This window comes from Varanus komodoensis, unplaced genomic scaffold, assembly GCF_004798865.1.
Source record: "Varanus komodoensis strain SLA01 unplaced genomic scaffold, ASM479886v1 scaffold5, whole genome shotgun sequence".
NCBI lineage: Eukaryota > Metazoa > Chordata > Lepidosauria > Squamata > Varanidae > Varanus > Varanus komodoensis.
The window spans coordinates 50,256,646-50,272,332 of record NW_025336087.1 but is presented as its reverse complement, the minus strand read 5'-3'; the positions used below and the strand labels follow the sequence as shown (position 1 = coordinate 50,272,332).

The following is a 15,687-nucleotide window of genomic DNA, read 5'->3' as shown; positions in this document are numbered from 1 at the left end:
ATTACATAATCTTTCCAATGCTTTCATCAACTGTCACCCTGTGGAACTCATCTGGGAGCCTATCATCCTAGGGGGAAAGCCATACAGCCTCCTCCCCTCCCTGCCCACTGAAACACCCCCTTTTACCCCTCTCCAAGGTCATATTCTTGGCATACAGCTGCTGCCATGCTGTGAGGGAACAGAAGGGTAAAGTTCTGATTCCTAGAAGCTGTCTAGGGGCCACAGAATTTCCCCTTAAGAAAAAAACACAGCCTTAGGATACAAATAGGACTTACCTTCAATATTAGGTAGATATCTGGAGAGGGATACGTAACTGAAAATACTGCAGACCTCGCCTGACTAGAAGAGTCAATACAGGGTGTGTGTGATCGTAAAAATGTTTTGAAAGGTTCAGAGTTCAAATCACAATGAAAATTCTCTGAGATCTTAAAAAGAAAAGAAATTTCACATTCCATATGGAAATTGGCATTCAAGCAATGTAATACAGTCATACTCATGGTAATTATACATTTGCTACAATACAGATATTGAGCCAGATTCTTTATAGCTCTAATAAAGACCCTCACTTTGATGGGCTTTAACTTCATTGACTAATTTCATAAGATAATTCTGAGAATCAAATAAAACAACCAATCCCCTGGAAACCAAACTCAAACATTAGCCAAAATTATCTTCTCATTTATCCTCTTGTCTCATTTTGACACTTTTGAAAATATTAAGTAAACTGAAGTTAGTGCAATTACAAACAATCATTCACTTGAAGGGCAATGGAATCTTTTTCAGCCTGAAAGCAAATTAAATTTGGGTGGGGCGGATCAAAGACAAAAGAAGCGTTGCCAGAAATACCAGCCTGTAAATTTCTTACTGCAAGCAGCTAAGCTCCAGGAGGGGCATTTCAACCTTTTAGAATAGGGAAAAAGCTGGAAAAGCTGTGAAACCATGAGAAAAGTGGCAGGCCATCCCCAGAGGGCCAGACTGGGGCCTGAGGCAGATTAAGGATACAGGTGTGAGGTTTGCCCCCCCCCCCCCGATTTATCTTGTGACAGCTGTTGTAAATATACTGCAGAATCTATTCAGTTCCATGAGAAGCAATGGTTACCTGTAGGATCTGGTCAGGCAGTGAGCCACACTCTATCAAGCCCTGCTACCCTACCTATCAGTGGAATGCAGAGCTCTGGTAAAGTTTGCTTCACCAGGCAGCTAAGTGCTAAGATGATTCATTCATTCATTCATTCGTTCGTTTTTCTATTTATATCCTGCTTTTTTCCTACAAAGGGCTCAAGGCAGCTTACATCTCCTCCATCTTATCCTCACAACAACAACCCTGTGAGGTAGGTTGGGCTGAGAGTCTGTGACTGGCCCAAAGTCACCCAGTTGGCTCCATAGCTGAGTGGGGACTCGAACCCAGATCGTCTGAGTCCCAGTCCCATGCTCTTAACCACTACACCACACTGGCTTTCTACCTGCCATAGACATCTGTAGCCACTCAAGGTACAGTGCTAACAACAGGCAATGTGGATATTATTAATTTGAAATGAAAAATGATGCTGCAAACTAGTGCATTACTTATATAGTTTTATTATTGCTCTTATTTATTATTATTACTATCACCCTTAGCTTTGTGTAGTTGCACTCTTACCTTTTTCCTTTCTTTTATATCATAGAGGGCCAAGCTTACAAATAATGGCTCAATTTCTATCTCAAATCTGGTAAGGGGAAGATAGGACACAGATTAATACTTAAAAAAGAAAGTGATGGTTACTTACAACACATCTGCACTTGCAAAAAAATATTTAACCCAAATATAAGTTTTGGCCTAACCTTTTAATCCTCACTCCCAGTTCTAACCAATCAAAAGACATTGTGCTACAAATACAATTCCATCATTTTTCCTTAACACTTTTTCTGCTGTGAGAAAAAAGACCAAGTGTGGTTTAACCTGATGTTGCTGTTTTCCATTTCACTACAGAATTAAAATTAGAGCTCTAAGTAAAATCATTTGCCTTTCCTGCTTTTCTGTACCTTCCTCTGCATAACCTGTAGCTGATGCTATGATATAGCAGAATCACAGAACTACAGTGTACAATTTGTGTTTGTTTCTTTTTGCCAAAGGAAGAAACATTTTTCTCACCCCAGAAAGCCCTTGTGAAACTGCTTTTAAATAACAGAAGTGAAACTAGATGGTGAGGATATCACATAAAGCACTCATAAACAATCATGATTGAGGAATGGTGAATGCACAATTAAAGCCTGGTCTGGAGAAGTTTGTGATCACCTGCTTTCTGATGGTGATTCCCTGAATAATAGGGAGATATGAGAGGGGTATGAGTGGAAGATGTTGTATCTGCACCCATTGTTAAATCCATAAATGAGTCAGGGAGATGGTACAGTAAAAGCCTTCTTGGGAAGCATTCCAGGCTTTAGGCATTTTCTACCCTTCTTTTGTCCTTCCCCTTTCCATTGCTTTTCACGCTGTCTAGAGTGCAAGCTCTATGGGAGCAAAAGCCTGGCTATTTTTGCCTATGTAATTCTGTAAGACCTCACTGCTATACACACTGATGGCAGTGAATATTAATACTAATAACAGTGACACTGAATGGATGGATGCAGATTTGCTTCTCTGTTAAGAGAAAAGCTCTTTTGTCTTACAGACAGAACTAGGATTGAGAGGAGGCTTCCAGATGGGGAAGGGGGAAGGGTGCCAATTTCTGCCAATTGCTCCTTTGCCCTACACTCCACAGTGCCACCTCTCACACTGTTCCAAAAGTACCTCCAACCAACCAGAGCAGCTTTTCATGGAGGCAAAGAGAGATGCAAAGGCAAAGTGAAATCAGTGAAAGAAAATTTCCTCCAAAGTAAGCAGAATTTCACTGAATGCGTAGGAGCTAACCCAATATATGGATTTTTGGAACACCTCTTTGATGATGGGTGATCTCAAATGCTGTTTTACCATGAAAAAGTCAAATGGTAACATAGCATTTGAGATCATCTTTGGTTGGTTGCAAATATGTCTGTTTTTTTGAAAGAGCGTGTATTCAGAAATTAATATAATTGTTGTCAGTGTTGGCAATTTTAAAGCAAACTCAGGAAAATGAATTAATTTATCCTCTTTAGAACAGAATGGATTATTAGTACCAGGACACTGGCAATGTTTCCTCATTGTATAAACATCAGCAATACTATGTAAAAAACAAATGAATGCAAAATGAAGAAATTGTTTCTCTACTTCCTCTTCTCTTCCTGGCCTTCACAGAATCAAAATTATCAGGGCTCTACCCAAAATCATGCTTGGAAGACCAGTTTAAAATACTACCTTGATGGGTCTTGCAAATGCAAAAAAGAAACAAATGTGAAAAGTTACCATGATAAATATTTTGCTGCCTGCAAGAGAATCAGGCTGGATTTACACATGAACTACAAGACAGTAGGAATGAAGTAGAAGGGTCCAAAGGTAACAATTGTTAGTACCAATTCAGGCTGCACATAGAAAGCATTTTAAAATATTCCCACTATAAGTAAAACATTCCTTGCTTTTTGCTTGTGTGGATTAAAAAAAAGGGAAGCTTTCATAAATTTGATCCTGCACTTGGTATCTGAAGTAGAACAGTCCATTCTACCAGCTCCAGTATCTTCCTCATTCTGCTGCACATGCAGAACTAGTCTCAACCTCTGATGGTCACATGATGAAAACTATGTCAAGCCCTGCAAATGTGTTTGATGGAACCAGAAGTTGCTTACTTACTTCAGTGTCTGTATTTTTACCAGTATCCTATTGCCCAAATATTCCTTGGGACATTCAGGCACTGGCCGTATTTCCACAGCATCCTCCTATTATTAAACATAGTATTACTTCCCAGTATTGGAAATAGGCATCATCATCATCATCATCATCATCATCAAACAGTAATATAGAGAAATTATTTAACTGTAGCTGAAGCACCTTTTGTGCTATCAGGTGCAACACAGGCAAATGAAACATAGGTAGCATACAAAAAACAGTTTAATGTATAGCAAGATATTTACATACAGGTACCCCAAACAAAGCCAACAGACCTCCCCTGAACTACTGGAAGAATCTTTATTATTATTTATTGAATGTATAAACTGCATCTGAGTCACTGTCAGCAGTTCAAATTCTTAAATGCCATGTTATGTTCTCAACCAGAGAAGGCATGACAGATATTATTATACTGAGTATTGCAGTATTATATTTACATTTATTTATTTATTATATCCCACCATTTTTCTTACAAAGAACTCAAAGCAACTTGTGTCATTCTCCTCTTCCTCCTGCTCTCAATCTTATCTCCACAACAACCCTGTGAGGAAGGCTGGGCTGAGAGTCTGTGACCCAAAGTCACCCAGTTGGCTCCATGGCTGAGCCGGGACTAGAACCCAGATTGCCTGAGTCCCACTCCTCTACTCTTAACCACTATACTACCCTGGCTCTAGAATGAAATCACTTCTTTTCATTGCTCCTGGTTGAATATGGCTGCCAAAAATCATAATGATTCAAACTATGTAAGTGTTTTCAGTTTTCAAGGGGTAGCAGGGTGCAGTGTATGAACACAAGGATGGTGCCTGCATTAAAAGCAGTATGAGGCAAAACTGAGGGAGCTAGGTCTTTTCAGCCTGAGGAGAGGAGACTCCGAGGGGATCTTTTGGCGACTTATAGGTACATGAGAGGGTGCCACACAGAGGAGGGTAGAGACCCATTTTCCCCTGCAGAGGAGAGTAGGATGCATTCCAATGGAGTCAAGCTCAGGGAACCAAGGTTCAATTTGGATGTCAGAAAGTACTTCCTGATCGTTAGGACCCAAGGGTACAGAATGGGCTTCCATGGGAGATGGTTGAAGCCCCATCGGTGAGGGTGTTCAAAGATAGGCTGGACATGCACATGGTAGGTATGTCATGAGTGGAGCCAGCTGGTGCCAGGGGTCAGACTAGATGGCCCAGGAGACCCCTTCTGACATACTCTGTTTCTGTGATTCTATGTAACTGGATGCAGCTGAAAGAATCTCTATGCACTTGTACTATACAGTCAATGTCGGTGCTACATGAGCAGCCCAAGTCAACCAGGGTTCCTCTAAAATGCAACAGACCAGTTTATACAACACACTTGGCTCATCTGAGGGTTATATAACTCTCAATAGCTGTGGTGCATGACAAACGTGTGGCTGCCACTTACAACAGGCAACCCATGATCAGGGTGGTTAGGGATTGAAATCAGTTGTGTAAACCTGTCCATTGTGAGTTATTCAAGGGTTAAACAACCCTCTAACAGGACAATGTGAGGGCTGTTTAAATCTAATAACCCATGATGATCCATCATCATCATCATCATCACTACTACCACATTTATATCCCATGTTTCATTCTTCTTGCAAGGAACCAAGTTAGCTTGTTTGCTGCTGCTCCTCTCCATTTTATCAGCATAACAACTCTGTGAAGGTTAGGCTAAGTCAAGTGAAGTCTCCTAGTTACTCCCTTGGCCATGTGAGGACTTGAACCCAGATCTCCTGAGTTCCAATTCACCACGCTTAACCACATCACCACACTGGCCTTCAAGGAACTTAAATAACACTCCCCGCTGCATCAGTGAAGTTAACACAAGCAGAACAAGTCAAACAGAGTAAGGGGCTAAGACGTTTCAAGGAAAAGAGTTTACATTTCAGAAGCAAGTACATGAAGGCAGTTTACTTCCACAGTTAACACTGGTTAGAATCTTAATTCTTTACAGGATGTTCCATTTTTAAAGTATGTAAGACTGCAAAATAATTGTACCATAAGATAAGTGCCTCACCTCATCTATACTGGGATACAGGGCAAACAATTCTGCAGGCCTGTTGTTTTGCCGTGCTTCCTCATTTTGTTTCTGAAATTCTTCAACACTCACATGCTGTAGCAAATTTGGCAGACGATGATCAGGTTGCAAACTGCGCAAATCGAAATCTCCAGAGGTCAGTGTGGCTCTACTAGAGTCATCACAGAGGACCTTTAAATGCGGGAAACTTGCCTGCCCAAGAGCCAAGGAAATACAACATGAAGCAGGAAATACAGCAAAACACTTCGGTTTACCAATGTTAAATGTAGCTATTACTACAGTAGCAATGTCTAAAGAAAAAAAAATAAGTATTTTTGGACCTCCAGTTTCATATTGAAAATTCCAAATAAATTAGGCCTTAGAAGAGAACGTACACGGATCTTAGCTTATTCAGTAATGAACAAATGATGCATTAAATATTTAGTATGCACTGCCATGCCAGCAAGAACAGAAAATTAGCAGATGATTAGTTCTATCCCTGCCCTTTAACTCAGCTCAGCCATTGTCAACAGACAGATAGATCCATAGATAGATTATAGATAGCAATGGTAAAGGATACCTGATAATCACTGTAATCCACAATTTCAGATTCAAACGTCTGCTTTTGAAGATTTCTGTGGAAGTCCCTTCTGGATCCCCTTTTCGTGAAGGAAGATGTCTCACTATTTCCTTGGGTCCTTCAATAAAAATAACCAGTCAGATTTCAGTAAAATTATGTGGAGATAAAAAAATAACCAACCATCACTAATTACTATTATTTTGTTGCATTTATGTGAATGCAATGTGTGTATACCACCCTGAGACATTGTGAAGGGCAGGATGTAAAAGCTTTAAATAAATAAATAAATAAATAAATAAATAAATATGCTAACTTTTTCATTTTGTGAGGAACCCAAGGTACCTTACAGAGTGACATTTTATCCTCACAACAACAACCCTGTGAGGTATGTTGAGCTTGAGCTTAAAGTCTCCTAGCAAGTTTCATGACTGAATACAGACTAGTACCTGGATCTCTTTCTCCCTCCCTCTCATTCTTGTGTTCTACCCTTCCTCCTGAAAGAGCCCAGGGCAGCTAATAAGCCCCCCTTCCAAAAAATGCAGCTTTAAAACCAATTCTGGAAAAATAAATAAAATTACAAACCAACAACAAAAATGTAATAACACAAACTAAACACAAACAGTGTGGGAACCAACCAAATCTCTGCAGCAAGGATGGGTAACTGTCAGCCCATAGGAAGATCCCATAGTCCATCACCTTCTCATGCTGTAGCCTGGGTCACTGAATAAAAATACTGCAGTTTCCCTGCTCCACCCCCATACTGCATTAAGTCTCTGTTGCTTCCAAGAGGTGCTTCCTCACTAAACCTAATTGCAACAAGGGGGTCATTTTGGGGTAAGTGGTTTCTAGGGAGGTCAATCCTCCCATCCCTAACCCCATGACCATCCTCCTCAAAAAATGGCCCCTTCCCTGCTGTAACCAGTCTTTTAAAAAGTCCTCTTTGGGGCCACTAGGGGCTTTGTGGCAGGGGGAGCTAACTGTAGTGCAGGAGGCATTTTCAGGGGCATGGCTGCTAGAGAGGAAAGGGCTAACTCTCTTCTCCCAAATCTGTGACTTCCCTTCTCCCCCAAAACCATCCTTCTCCTACTGCAAATCTTGATTGCAATGGGGAAGGCTCAGGGTATGAGAGTGTATATAGCCAGCTAATCATACTGTGGCACCACATGCCACTTTGAGATGTAGCCTGCAACACCCTTGGCCCAGTTCTCATGTCAAAACAGATTCCCTATCCCTGTTCTACAGGGAAGGAGTTTTGTAATTATGGAGCTACTATCAAGAAGGCCCTGCTTCACTTGTTCGCCCCTTGAGCCAGACTTCTCAGAGGTCCCATTTGCAGAACCTCCCCTGTTGACCTTAAAACCTAGACTGGTTAGTGCTGGGAGAAGCAATCCTTCCAGGACTTGTGTCCTTAGCTGGTTAGGACTCTATGCTAGTACCAAAACCAACATGCATAAGATTGCGTGTTCAACTACGCTGGACGAAAGCCAAGAGCTCTGAATTGTTTTATTAGGAAGCTCTAATGTCCAAGTAATGTTTTTCTGTGAAATAAAAAAAAATCATTGCAAAGGATAGGCCAACCGACTGAAATCCGGTTAACACTTGCCCACCAAGTGGCCCCCACAGGAGCCCACTGAGTATGTGGAAGGCCTTGACTAGTAGGAGAAATTCACATGAAGTTCCTTCCTGAGTCTCCATGCCTGAGCTACCTCCATGCAACAGCGTGAAAGAAGATTACTGCCATCACAGAAGTCATGGAATCCTCCCCTCAATTGCATTCATTTAGGAGATATTGCTCAACACAAATCATGCCTCCACAGGAATGCTCCTTGAACAGGCCAGTAGACTTCCAAGGCATCCCCATCAAACTATGGCACACGATACTAACTGCCTGTAGTTCTTTGTGGACTGAGTCTACTGTATATTCTGAACAGCCAGTGTAGTATAGCGGTTCAAGTGTAGGATTGGAAGTGGGGAGATCCAGGTTCTATTCCCCACCCAGCCATGAAGCTCATTAGGTGGCTCTGGGCCAGTCACTGACTCACAACCTAACCTACTTCACAAGGCTGCGGTGAGGATAAAATGGAGAGAAGGAAGATCATGTGTATCATTTAGAGTTCCTTTGAAGAAAGATATAAATGTAATAAATATAAATATGATAAGACAGTAAGTATCCTACTTCTTGACTAATTACAGAACTAGTCAAAAGAACAGGCTTTAACATTCCTCTATCAATGCAAATAATATTATTTAATTTATAATACTTTGATATCACTTTATTAAAGTGATATCAAAGTGATCTCTAAGCAGGTCACATCAAAATACAGCATAACCATAAACAAACAAGATAAAAAGCACAAATAGTTTAAAACAATACAAACACTAATTACTTTAAGGCACATGCCTATGGCCTTAGACAAGAATCCTCAGAGTCCCCGCTCCTGTGTGCTACAACCTTGGGAGGGGGACTCTGTGTTTCAGTCCCACACACACAGCCACTACAGAAAGAATGAGCTTGCACGCTAAAAATAGGATATCTATGTGATCATTCTTCAGTGTGCAACTTACTTTCGATTCACAATCAGCCAGTCACGAATATAGGTCTGAACACAATCCCGGACATGTGGATCCAATTCAGCTCTAGAGAGGGAACAAAAATATCAACATCCACAAGCATACATCCTGGAAAGAAGCAGCAATGTGGATACTCATTGGATACCAAAATTACTGTTACCTCTCAAGACACCCTTGTATATTTGGTTGCAAATAGCACTTCTCTTGTGGGTTCTCTATCCAAATCTGTTTTCCAAGTTATTTTGCATGATGTACTTTATTAAATATGTCCATTTATAACAAGAAAAGATAATACACAGCCAACCAGAATAAGTAAATATTAAAATACATATAAAAAGCATATTCAGTAAAGGCTGGTTGGGGTATGCTGAGAACTGAAATACTTATTCTCATGAGTGAAAAGAGATTAGTATAAGAAGAGGGATATTCACTGCTCAGTTTTCTAGTTTCACATTATTTTTCTTCTTTCTTGGTGTTTTGCTACTCTTGCCATGTACAATTATTCCTTCTGTGCTTTCTGATTAAGGCAAGCTGCTGAACATTTTACCTAATCATCTAAGTAGGTACTGGCTGTCCCAGAGAGTGACCTGTCCCCAGAATGAGAATCATTAGAAGTGAAGTCCTGGAGTAGAAAGCAGAATCTTGATGCTAGTTGACACACAGGTCAATGCACATATAAACACAAAAGGCCAGCAAACTGCTTCCCCTTCCACCACTTTACATGTATAAAATTTACAAAGAACAAACCTTGCTGAATGTACCCTGACTTATTTTGGAATAAGAATAAAAAGATCTATTATGAAATGAAGCATTCAACAACTTTAAAGGTTCAATCCTATGCATGTTAGGAAAGGGTGGTACACTGCCATGCTGAATGTTAAAACGGAGAGTGGGAAGAGCATACACATGAAAACTCTGAGAAAACTCAAGAGGATGGAGCAGAAAATGTTTTTGTATGACTCAGCCCTGCCACACCTGTTTCTGAATAACTGAAGCTTTCAGCACAAGAACATAGGAAGCCAATTATACTGAGCCAGGTCTTATTGACCAGTATTGTCAACACTGACTAGCAATGGATCTCTGCACTTCAGGGGAGGTTCTTTCCTAGTCCCACCTGCAGTCAAGGATTGAACCTGAGACCTTCTGCCTACTAAGCAGGGAATCTGCCATTGACCTCTGGCCCCTCCCATCTTATCTCATCACAAGATGAGTCTTACCACTTAAGCAAAGCATCTAGGGATTTTAAAAGTGCACATGCATGAAAGGTGGCTCCTCATTTTATGCTTGAATTGAGTTGCTAGTCCAATTTATAATTTGAACAAACTAGAAGAATCTACAGGGAAATTATTTATGATCCAATCATATACATGTTTATTCATGTAATGTTTATCCCAATGAATTTAGTGAGATGTTTGCCTCCATATGTATGCACCAAATGGCAACTTTAATCAGAAAAAAGGTAGTAAAGGTAGTAAAAGGCAGCTAAAGCTATAAATTATGCCCTTAATGTGCCAGCTGTGTTTTCTGTGTTGTTATGGCATTTATCGTTATAAGATCAACTTAAAAAAATAAAATGATATCCAACATTGTGCAAGTGGAAGGCATGCATATGCTTTTGTTTCCATTCCTCCCTGCTGCCACCCTCTGTACATGTCAAAAAGCCTGCTGAAACTTGCCAGGTGCCTGTGAGAGGACCTGCTGACTATTGTGGGTGGTGATTTACAGGTTTAAAACTGGAGGGAGTAGAAACATTTCTCACAATACTAGAACTTAGGTCACTCAGTGAAGGTGATCAGTGGGCACTTCATAACAGATAAAATTACTTCTTCACACAGCACATAGTTAAACTATGGAGTTCAGTTCCTCAAGATGTAGCAGTGGCCACCAATTTGGGTGGCTTTACAAAGAGGCTGGACACATTCCTGGAGGAAGGGCAGACAGTTAGCCACTGTGTGAACAGATTGTTAGACTAGCTGGATCCTTGATCTGACCCAGCAGGACATTTTTTATAGAATCACTGGACAGAGAGCTTTGAGTAAGTAGCAAAAGATTCCACTGTCCAATTTTAGGCAATTCACTCCTACTGAATACCTATAGTCTACCTCTACACACCACATCATTAAAGGGAAATACTTCAGACTCAGAAAGTATACATTTGGGGCCATTCAACCTGCTTTCCATTTACTTACCCTTCTTCTGGTAATGATGGCTGCAAGGTCCTGTGCTCCTTTTGAGTAAAGACCACCTCCAAATCATCTTCAGGAAAGTCACCCAGTTCCTGCAGGAGTTCTGAATCTAAGTTATTCAACTGCATCATGAGGAAACCTTCAAAATCAACCGGTTCTACTGCATCGTAGTATTGAGGCTGAATGTTACAAGAAAGAAAACAAATGATACCTTTTACTTTTCCCCAGACACAGGAATACTGTCATAGCATCCAATGATCATGTCACCACTGAGTGTTAAACTCAAATACCATAAATAGAGCCAAGCAGATCCCTTTATAGATCAGGAACTATGGTTACAACTCAAATGTGCTTTCAGATGCAGTAAGTCTCATAACCCCTAGTCAGCCACTAAGCCTGTATGTAGCACTGTCTACTGTGCTCTTAGGAAGTCTTGATGGAACAGTTGACAGAGGAGTAAATGAAAAAGGAAGAAATGGAGGAGAATGACTTGGAAAATGCTGCAAATAGTGAACCATCTAAAGACAATATCAAATCTACATACAATGTGTGTCTGCAACAAGAGAGGCTAATTGGAATCCTCAGCCACAATGCTGAGAACAGTGTATTTTTTCAGATATCTGAAATATATACAGACAGAAAAAAGCCCTACAATTCACAGCACACTAGCTAGGGGATGCTGGGATTAGTAGGACTTTTTTGTTCTGCCTAAACATGCTCTGAGATGCATTTAGGCTGCAACCCTATGCACATATATCTAGGAATAAGTCTCATTGAACTCAGTGGCCATGTATAGAATTCTACTGTTAGGTTCTTATATTTTAGATAGTAATAAATGTAGTCAATGAGGTTAGAGGGGATTAAAGCACAGAGAGCTTTATATCCAGTGGCCATCCCCAAACAGTTGTTAGATGATACCACAGATATTCTTGCACAGATGGCATGAACAACCTGTGTTAGAGATAGCTAGACAATCTACCCAGAAAAAGGGCAAGGATTAGAAGGTCACTTGATGTTCAGGCTGGTCATAGCAGTGACAGAAAGGCATCCTGCCCATGTCTATGAGAATTCTCTTATTTTGTGTGTTTTTTGAATGTGTTCCCATACCAAAATCCTGCTCCAAATGCCCCTGGCCATCTCTCAGGAGTGACTGTCGCTCAGTGGGGGAGTCCTTGCTTTGCAGGCAGAAAGTCCCTGATGCAAACCTGGGCATCTCTAGGTAGAGCTAGGAAAAGAGCTGCTGCCTGACTTTGTTGACACTACTGGGCCAGATGGGCCAAGGCTTTAACTCAACATAAAGCATCTTCCTTTCTCTAGGATTTTATTTTTTTTAATTGGCCAATTAATGTTTTCATCGGTAGAGCACTAGTCCATATAATGGAGAGCCTGTTTTTCAAGTCTTTTCACAAGCATTTCATGGAACTTTGCGTAACTACAAATAATCATAGATGAAACTGAAAGTAAACAAATTTACATCTCATTGTGTTACATTTCTTTAACATGCTTCAAAGGATGTGGCAAGAGGAGAGGTGTGCAGATCTATTTTAATTATCTGTCATTGCTTGCCAAAATAATGTGAACACAAAACTCTTCCTCATCAATGCTACTCGAGGCTTTAAAGTGCTTCAGATAAACTAATTGCTGAGTCTGTAATCTTGGAAAGAGTTGGGTTGCTTTAGTCCCATTGACTGACAGAATACAGGCTAAGAGGCTATTCTTCTACTATATAACTTTTTACAGAGTTACACTCTCTTAAAGATATAAACACTTTTCATTAACTGTACCCCTTTTAACTGTTTTCTGTATAATGACAGGAAGCTATCTAGGGCTGCAATCCTATACTCACTTATCTAGGAAGAAGTTTCATTAAACTTAAGGGAGCTTATTTTTGAGACAATAGGATTGCAATAACAGGAAGTCTTTCACTTGAAATGTTTGCCTGTAATCCTATAGTTGGTTCTTCAGGCTAAGTCCCATTTAAGTTGGAGAATGGGACTTATCCATGTATAACTGAAAACAGAATTTCACCAGTTTTCATTAGCAATGCACCATGTGGATAGAAGACAGAGTCTCGTGGCACCTTAAAGACTGGACTACAACCTTTTTCAGCCCCTCAGGAATATAACAAGAGTTTACAAAAGTTTTTTTGAATTAATAAATGCAATTTAAATGTGCATTTAACTAGGTACATGCCATGTTTATTTTCTAAAGATATAATATGCTCTGCAAACAAAATAGCAGTCCTCACCAAACTACACTATAATCAAGAATGAAGTATTTTTGACCATTGAAGTGGACTGTGCATATATTACATTCTCAAATGATAGGGTAGTCAATTCTATAGTTTTAGAAACCTCATAGGGTAGAATTAATAAATTTGTGAGAGAGCTTGGTATAAACTGTTAAAAAGAACATCACTGAAACTGGTGAACTGTTATACATCTTTAGTCAGTATAATTTATTAAGCAAAAGGCAAGTTAAACATACAAAACCAGTTACAAAACACTTACCTTCTTCATCGTACAGAACAATCAGCGGCAAGGTACATTTTGGTGGTAAACAGTAAAATGGCGGGTATAGGAAATAAAATGTAAGCTTCTTGGCAGAAGTGGTTTCAGCTCAAAAAAAAACCCCCAAACCCTCCCCCAATCTTCCAGTGAATCACCCAGATAGGACAAGTTAAACACCACAGTTTCTCAGATTTAAAAAAGCAAGTAAAGAGATGGTGGTTAGCTTTGGTAGACAGGAAGCATTTATTTATTGCAGTGTTTCACTTTGAAAAACTGCACTCTCCAAATAGCTGTTTATTCTAACTAGAATATTGTTGAAGGTAGGAAGATCTCATTGTGCCCAATTAAATTCTTCAGTTTCAAAATTCCCCTCTGCTTACCTTTAGCAGACACTTGAGTGATTACTACCATTATCATTGGGTAATAATATTTTGCTAAACTCCTGGTAGGGTACAAAGAATAATTTGCATCTTGCACTGCAGTTCTATATAGTCTAAGTAGAAATTAGCCCTATTGAGTTTGAGGGAAAAGCTCCCAGGTAAATATGCACAAGATTGTTCTCTATCAAATACCCAAGCTCTATTCTATAAAATCTGGAATCTACATTCCTCTGACCAGTTACATTTGTTTACTATAAACCCACCGAGGTTACACACATGGCATGAAACCCTGATGCACACAGAATGTGTAACAAACTCCACACTTACTAGATGAAGAGAAGACACCCCAGGGGTACTAAGACTTCGCTGAGGGAACTGTCCAGGATTTAGTTGCTGTACAAATTGCCTTCTTATATCTGCAGAAGAATGCCTGAAATATAAAAAAGGGGGAAGGAATGAGCCACCTAAACAAGGATCAATGAGCTTACAGCAAAGCAACTCCAGTGAATTTCAGAGTTTCTGGGAAAATACAAAAGCGGGAAGACAAAGCATTATTTTAAACTTTGGGAAAGAATCTCATAAATGTGCTTAAACAGAGATTCTTATTGTGTGTCTAGCGAAGGAGCATCCAATCATTCCGGAGAGGGCAGCTTTCCCTCTAAGGGAGCAGGTTTGTTCTTTGGGGGTGCTCTTAAGAGCCATCATTAGATGCACAAGAGACCTCAGTGGTACTAAGTACGTTGTATCTGCTTAGTGTACAATTCTGTGCAAGTTTAGACAGAAAAAAATCCTCCAGCATCTGGGGTTGGCCAGGGAATAATGCAAATTATAGGGTTTTTTCAGTCTAAACATAAATAGAGTAGTGCCCTTAGGTTGATATACAAACTACAATTTTATCTGGATAGTGGCAGTTATTCACGTTCTGGTGAACTCCTGTTTGGATTATTGCAATATATTATATATGGGGAGACCTTTGAAATGGTCCAGAAATTTGAGTTAGTCTAAAATGGGATTGCTAGACTACTAACTGATATCATATTATTCCAGTGATTTTCTGTCTGTGTTGGCTGCCAGTCTACTACCAGGCCCAAATTAAAGTGCTGGTTGCCACCCTGAAAGCTGTATACAGCTTTAAATCACATTATTTGAAAAAATTGTTGTTGTTGTTAGTCGTGAAGTCGTGTCCGACCCATCACGACACCATGGAGGACATTCCTCCAGGCCTTCTTGTCCTCCACCATCCCCCGGAGTCCACTTAAGCTCACACCAACTGCTTCAGTGTCTCCATCTAGCCACCTCATCCTCTGCCGTCCCCTTCTTCTTTTGCCAAAGTATTTGAGTTTCATCTTCAGGATCTGACCTTCTAAAAAGCAGTCAGGGTTGATCTCCTCTAGGACTGACCGGTTTGATTGCCTTGCTGTCCAAAGGACTTGCAGGAATCTCCGCCAGCACCACAATTCAAAGGCCTCAATTCATTGGCGTTCAGCCTTCCTTATGGTCCAACTTTCCCGGCCATATATTGCAACTGGGAAAACCATAGCCTTGACCATAAGCACTTTTTTTTGGCAGGGTGATGTCTCTGCTTTTTAGTATGCTGTCTAGATTTGCCATAGCTTTCCTCCCCAGGAGCAAGCGTCTTTTAATTTCTTGGCTGCAG

At 40.2% G+C, this 15,687-nt stretch overlaps 1 protein-coding gene across 2 annotated transcripts in view; it reads right to left on the bottom strand.

Annotated features, from left to right (window-relative positions):
* DOCK8 (dedicator of cytokinesis 8) overlaps positions 1 to 15,687 on the bottom strand; it is an 88,835-nt gene that overhangs the window by 63,205 nt on the left and 9,943 nt on the right. The window contains exons 2-9 of one of the 2 annotated variants that reach the window (XM_044446107.1): positions 14,358 to 14,460; positions 11,144 to 11,319; positions 8,949 to 9,020; positions 6,384 to 6,501; positions 5,804 to 6,016; positions 3,743 to 3,828; positions 1,640 to 1,706; positions 276 to 425 (exon numbers count right to left, since the gene is read on the bottom strand). In XM_044446107.1, the coding sequence (XP_044302042.1) occupies positions 276 to 425; positions 1,640 to 1,706; positions 3,743 to 3,828; positions 5,804 to 6,016; positions 6,384 to 6,501; positions 8,949 to 9,020; positions 11,144 to 11,319; positions 14,358 to 14,460 (985 nt within the window). Of the gene's footprint in view, positions 1 to 275; positions 426 to 1,639; positions 1,707 to 3,742; positions 3,829 to 5,803; positions 6,017 to 6,383; positions 6,502 to 8,948; positions 9,021 to 11,143; positions 11,320 to 13,650; positions 13,679 to 14,357; positions 14,461 to 15,687 lie in introns of those variants that run through there. The other variant, XM_044446108.1, reaches the window with a different exon arrangement.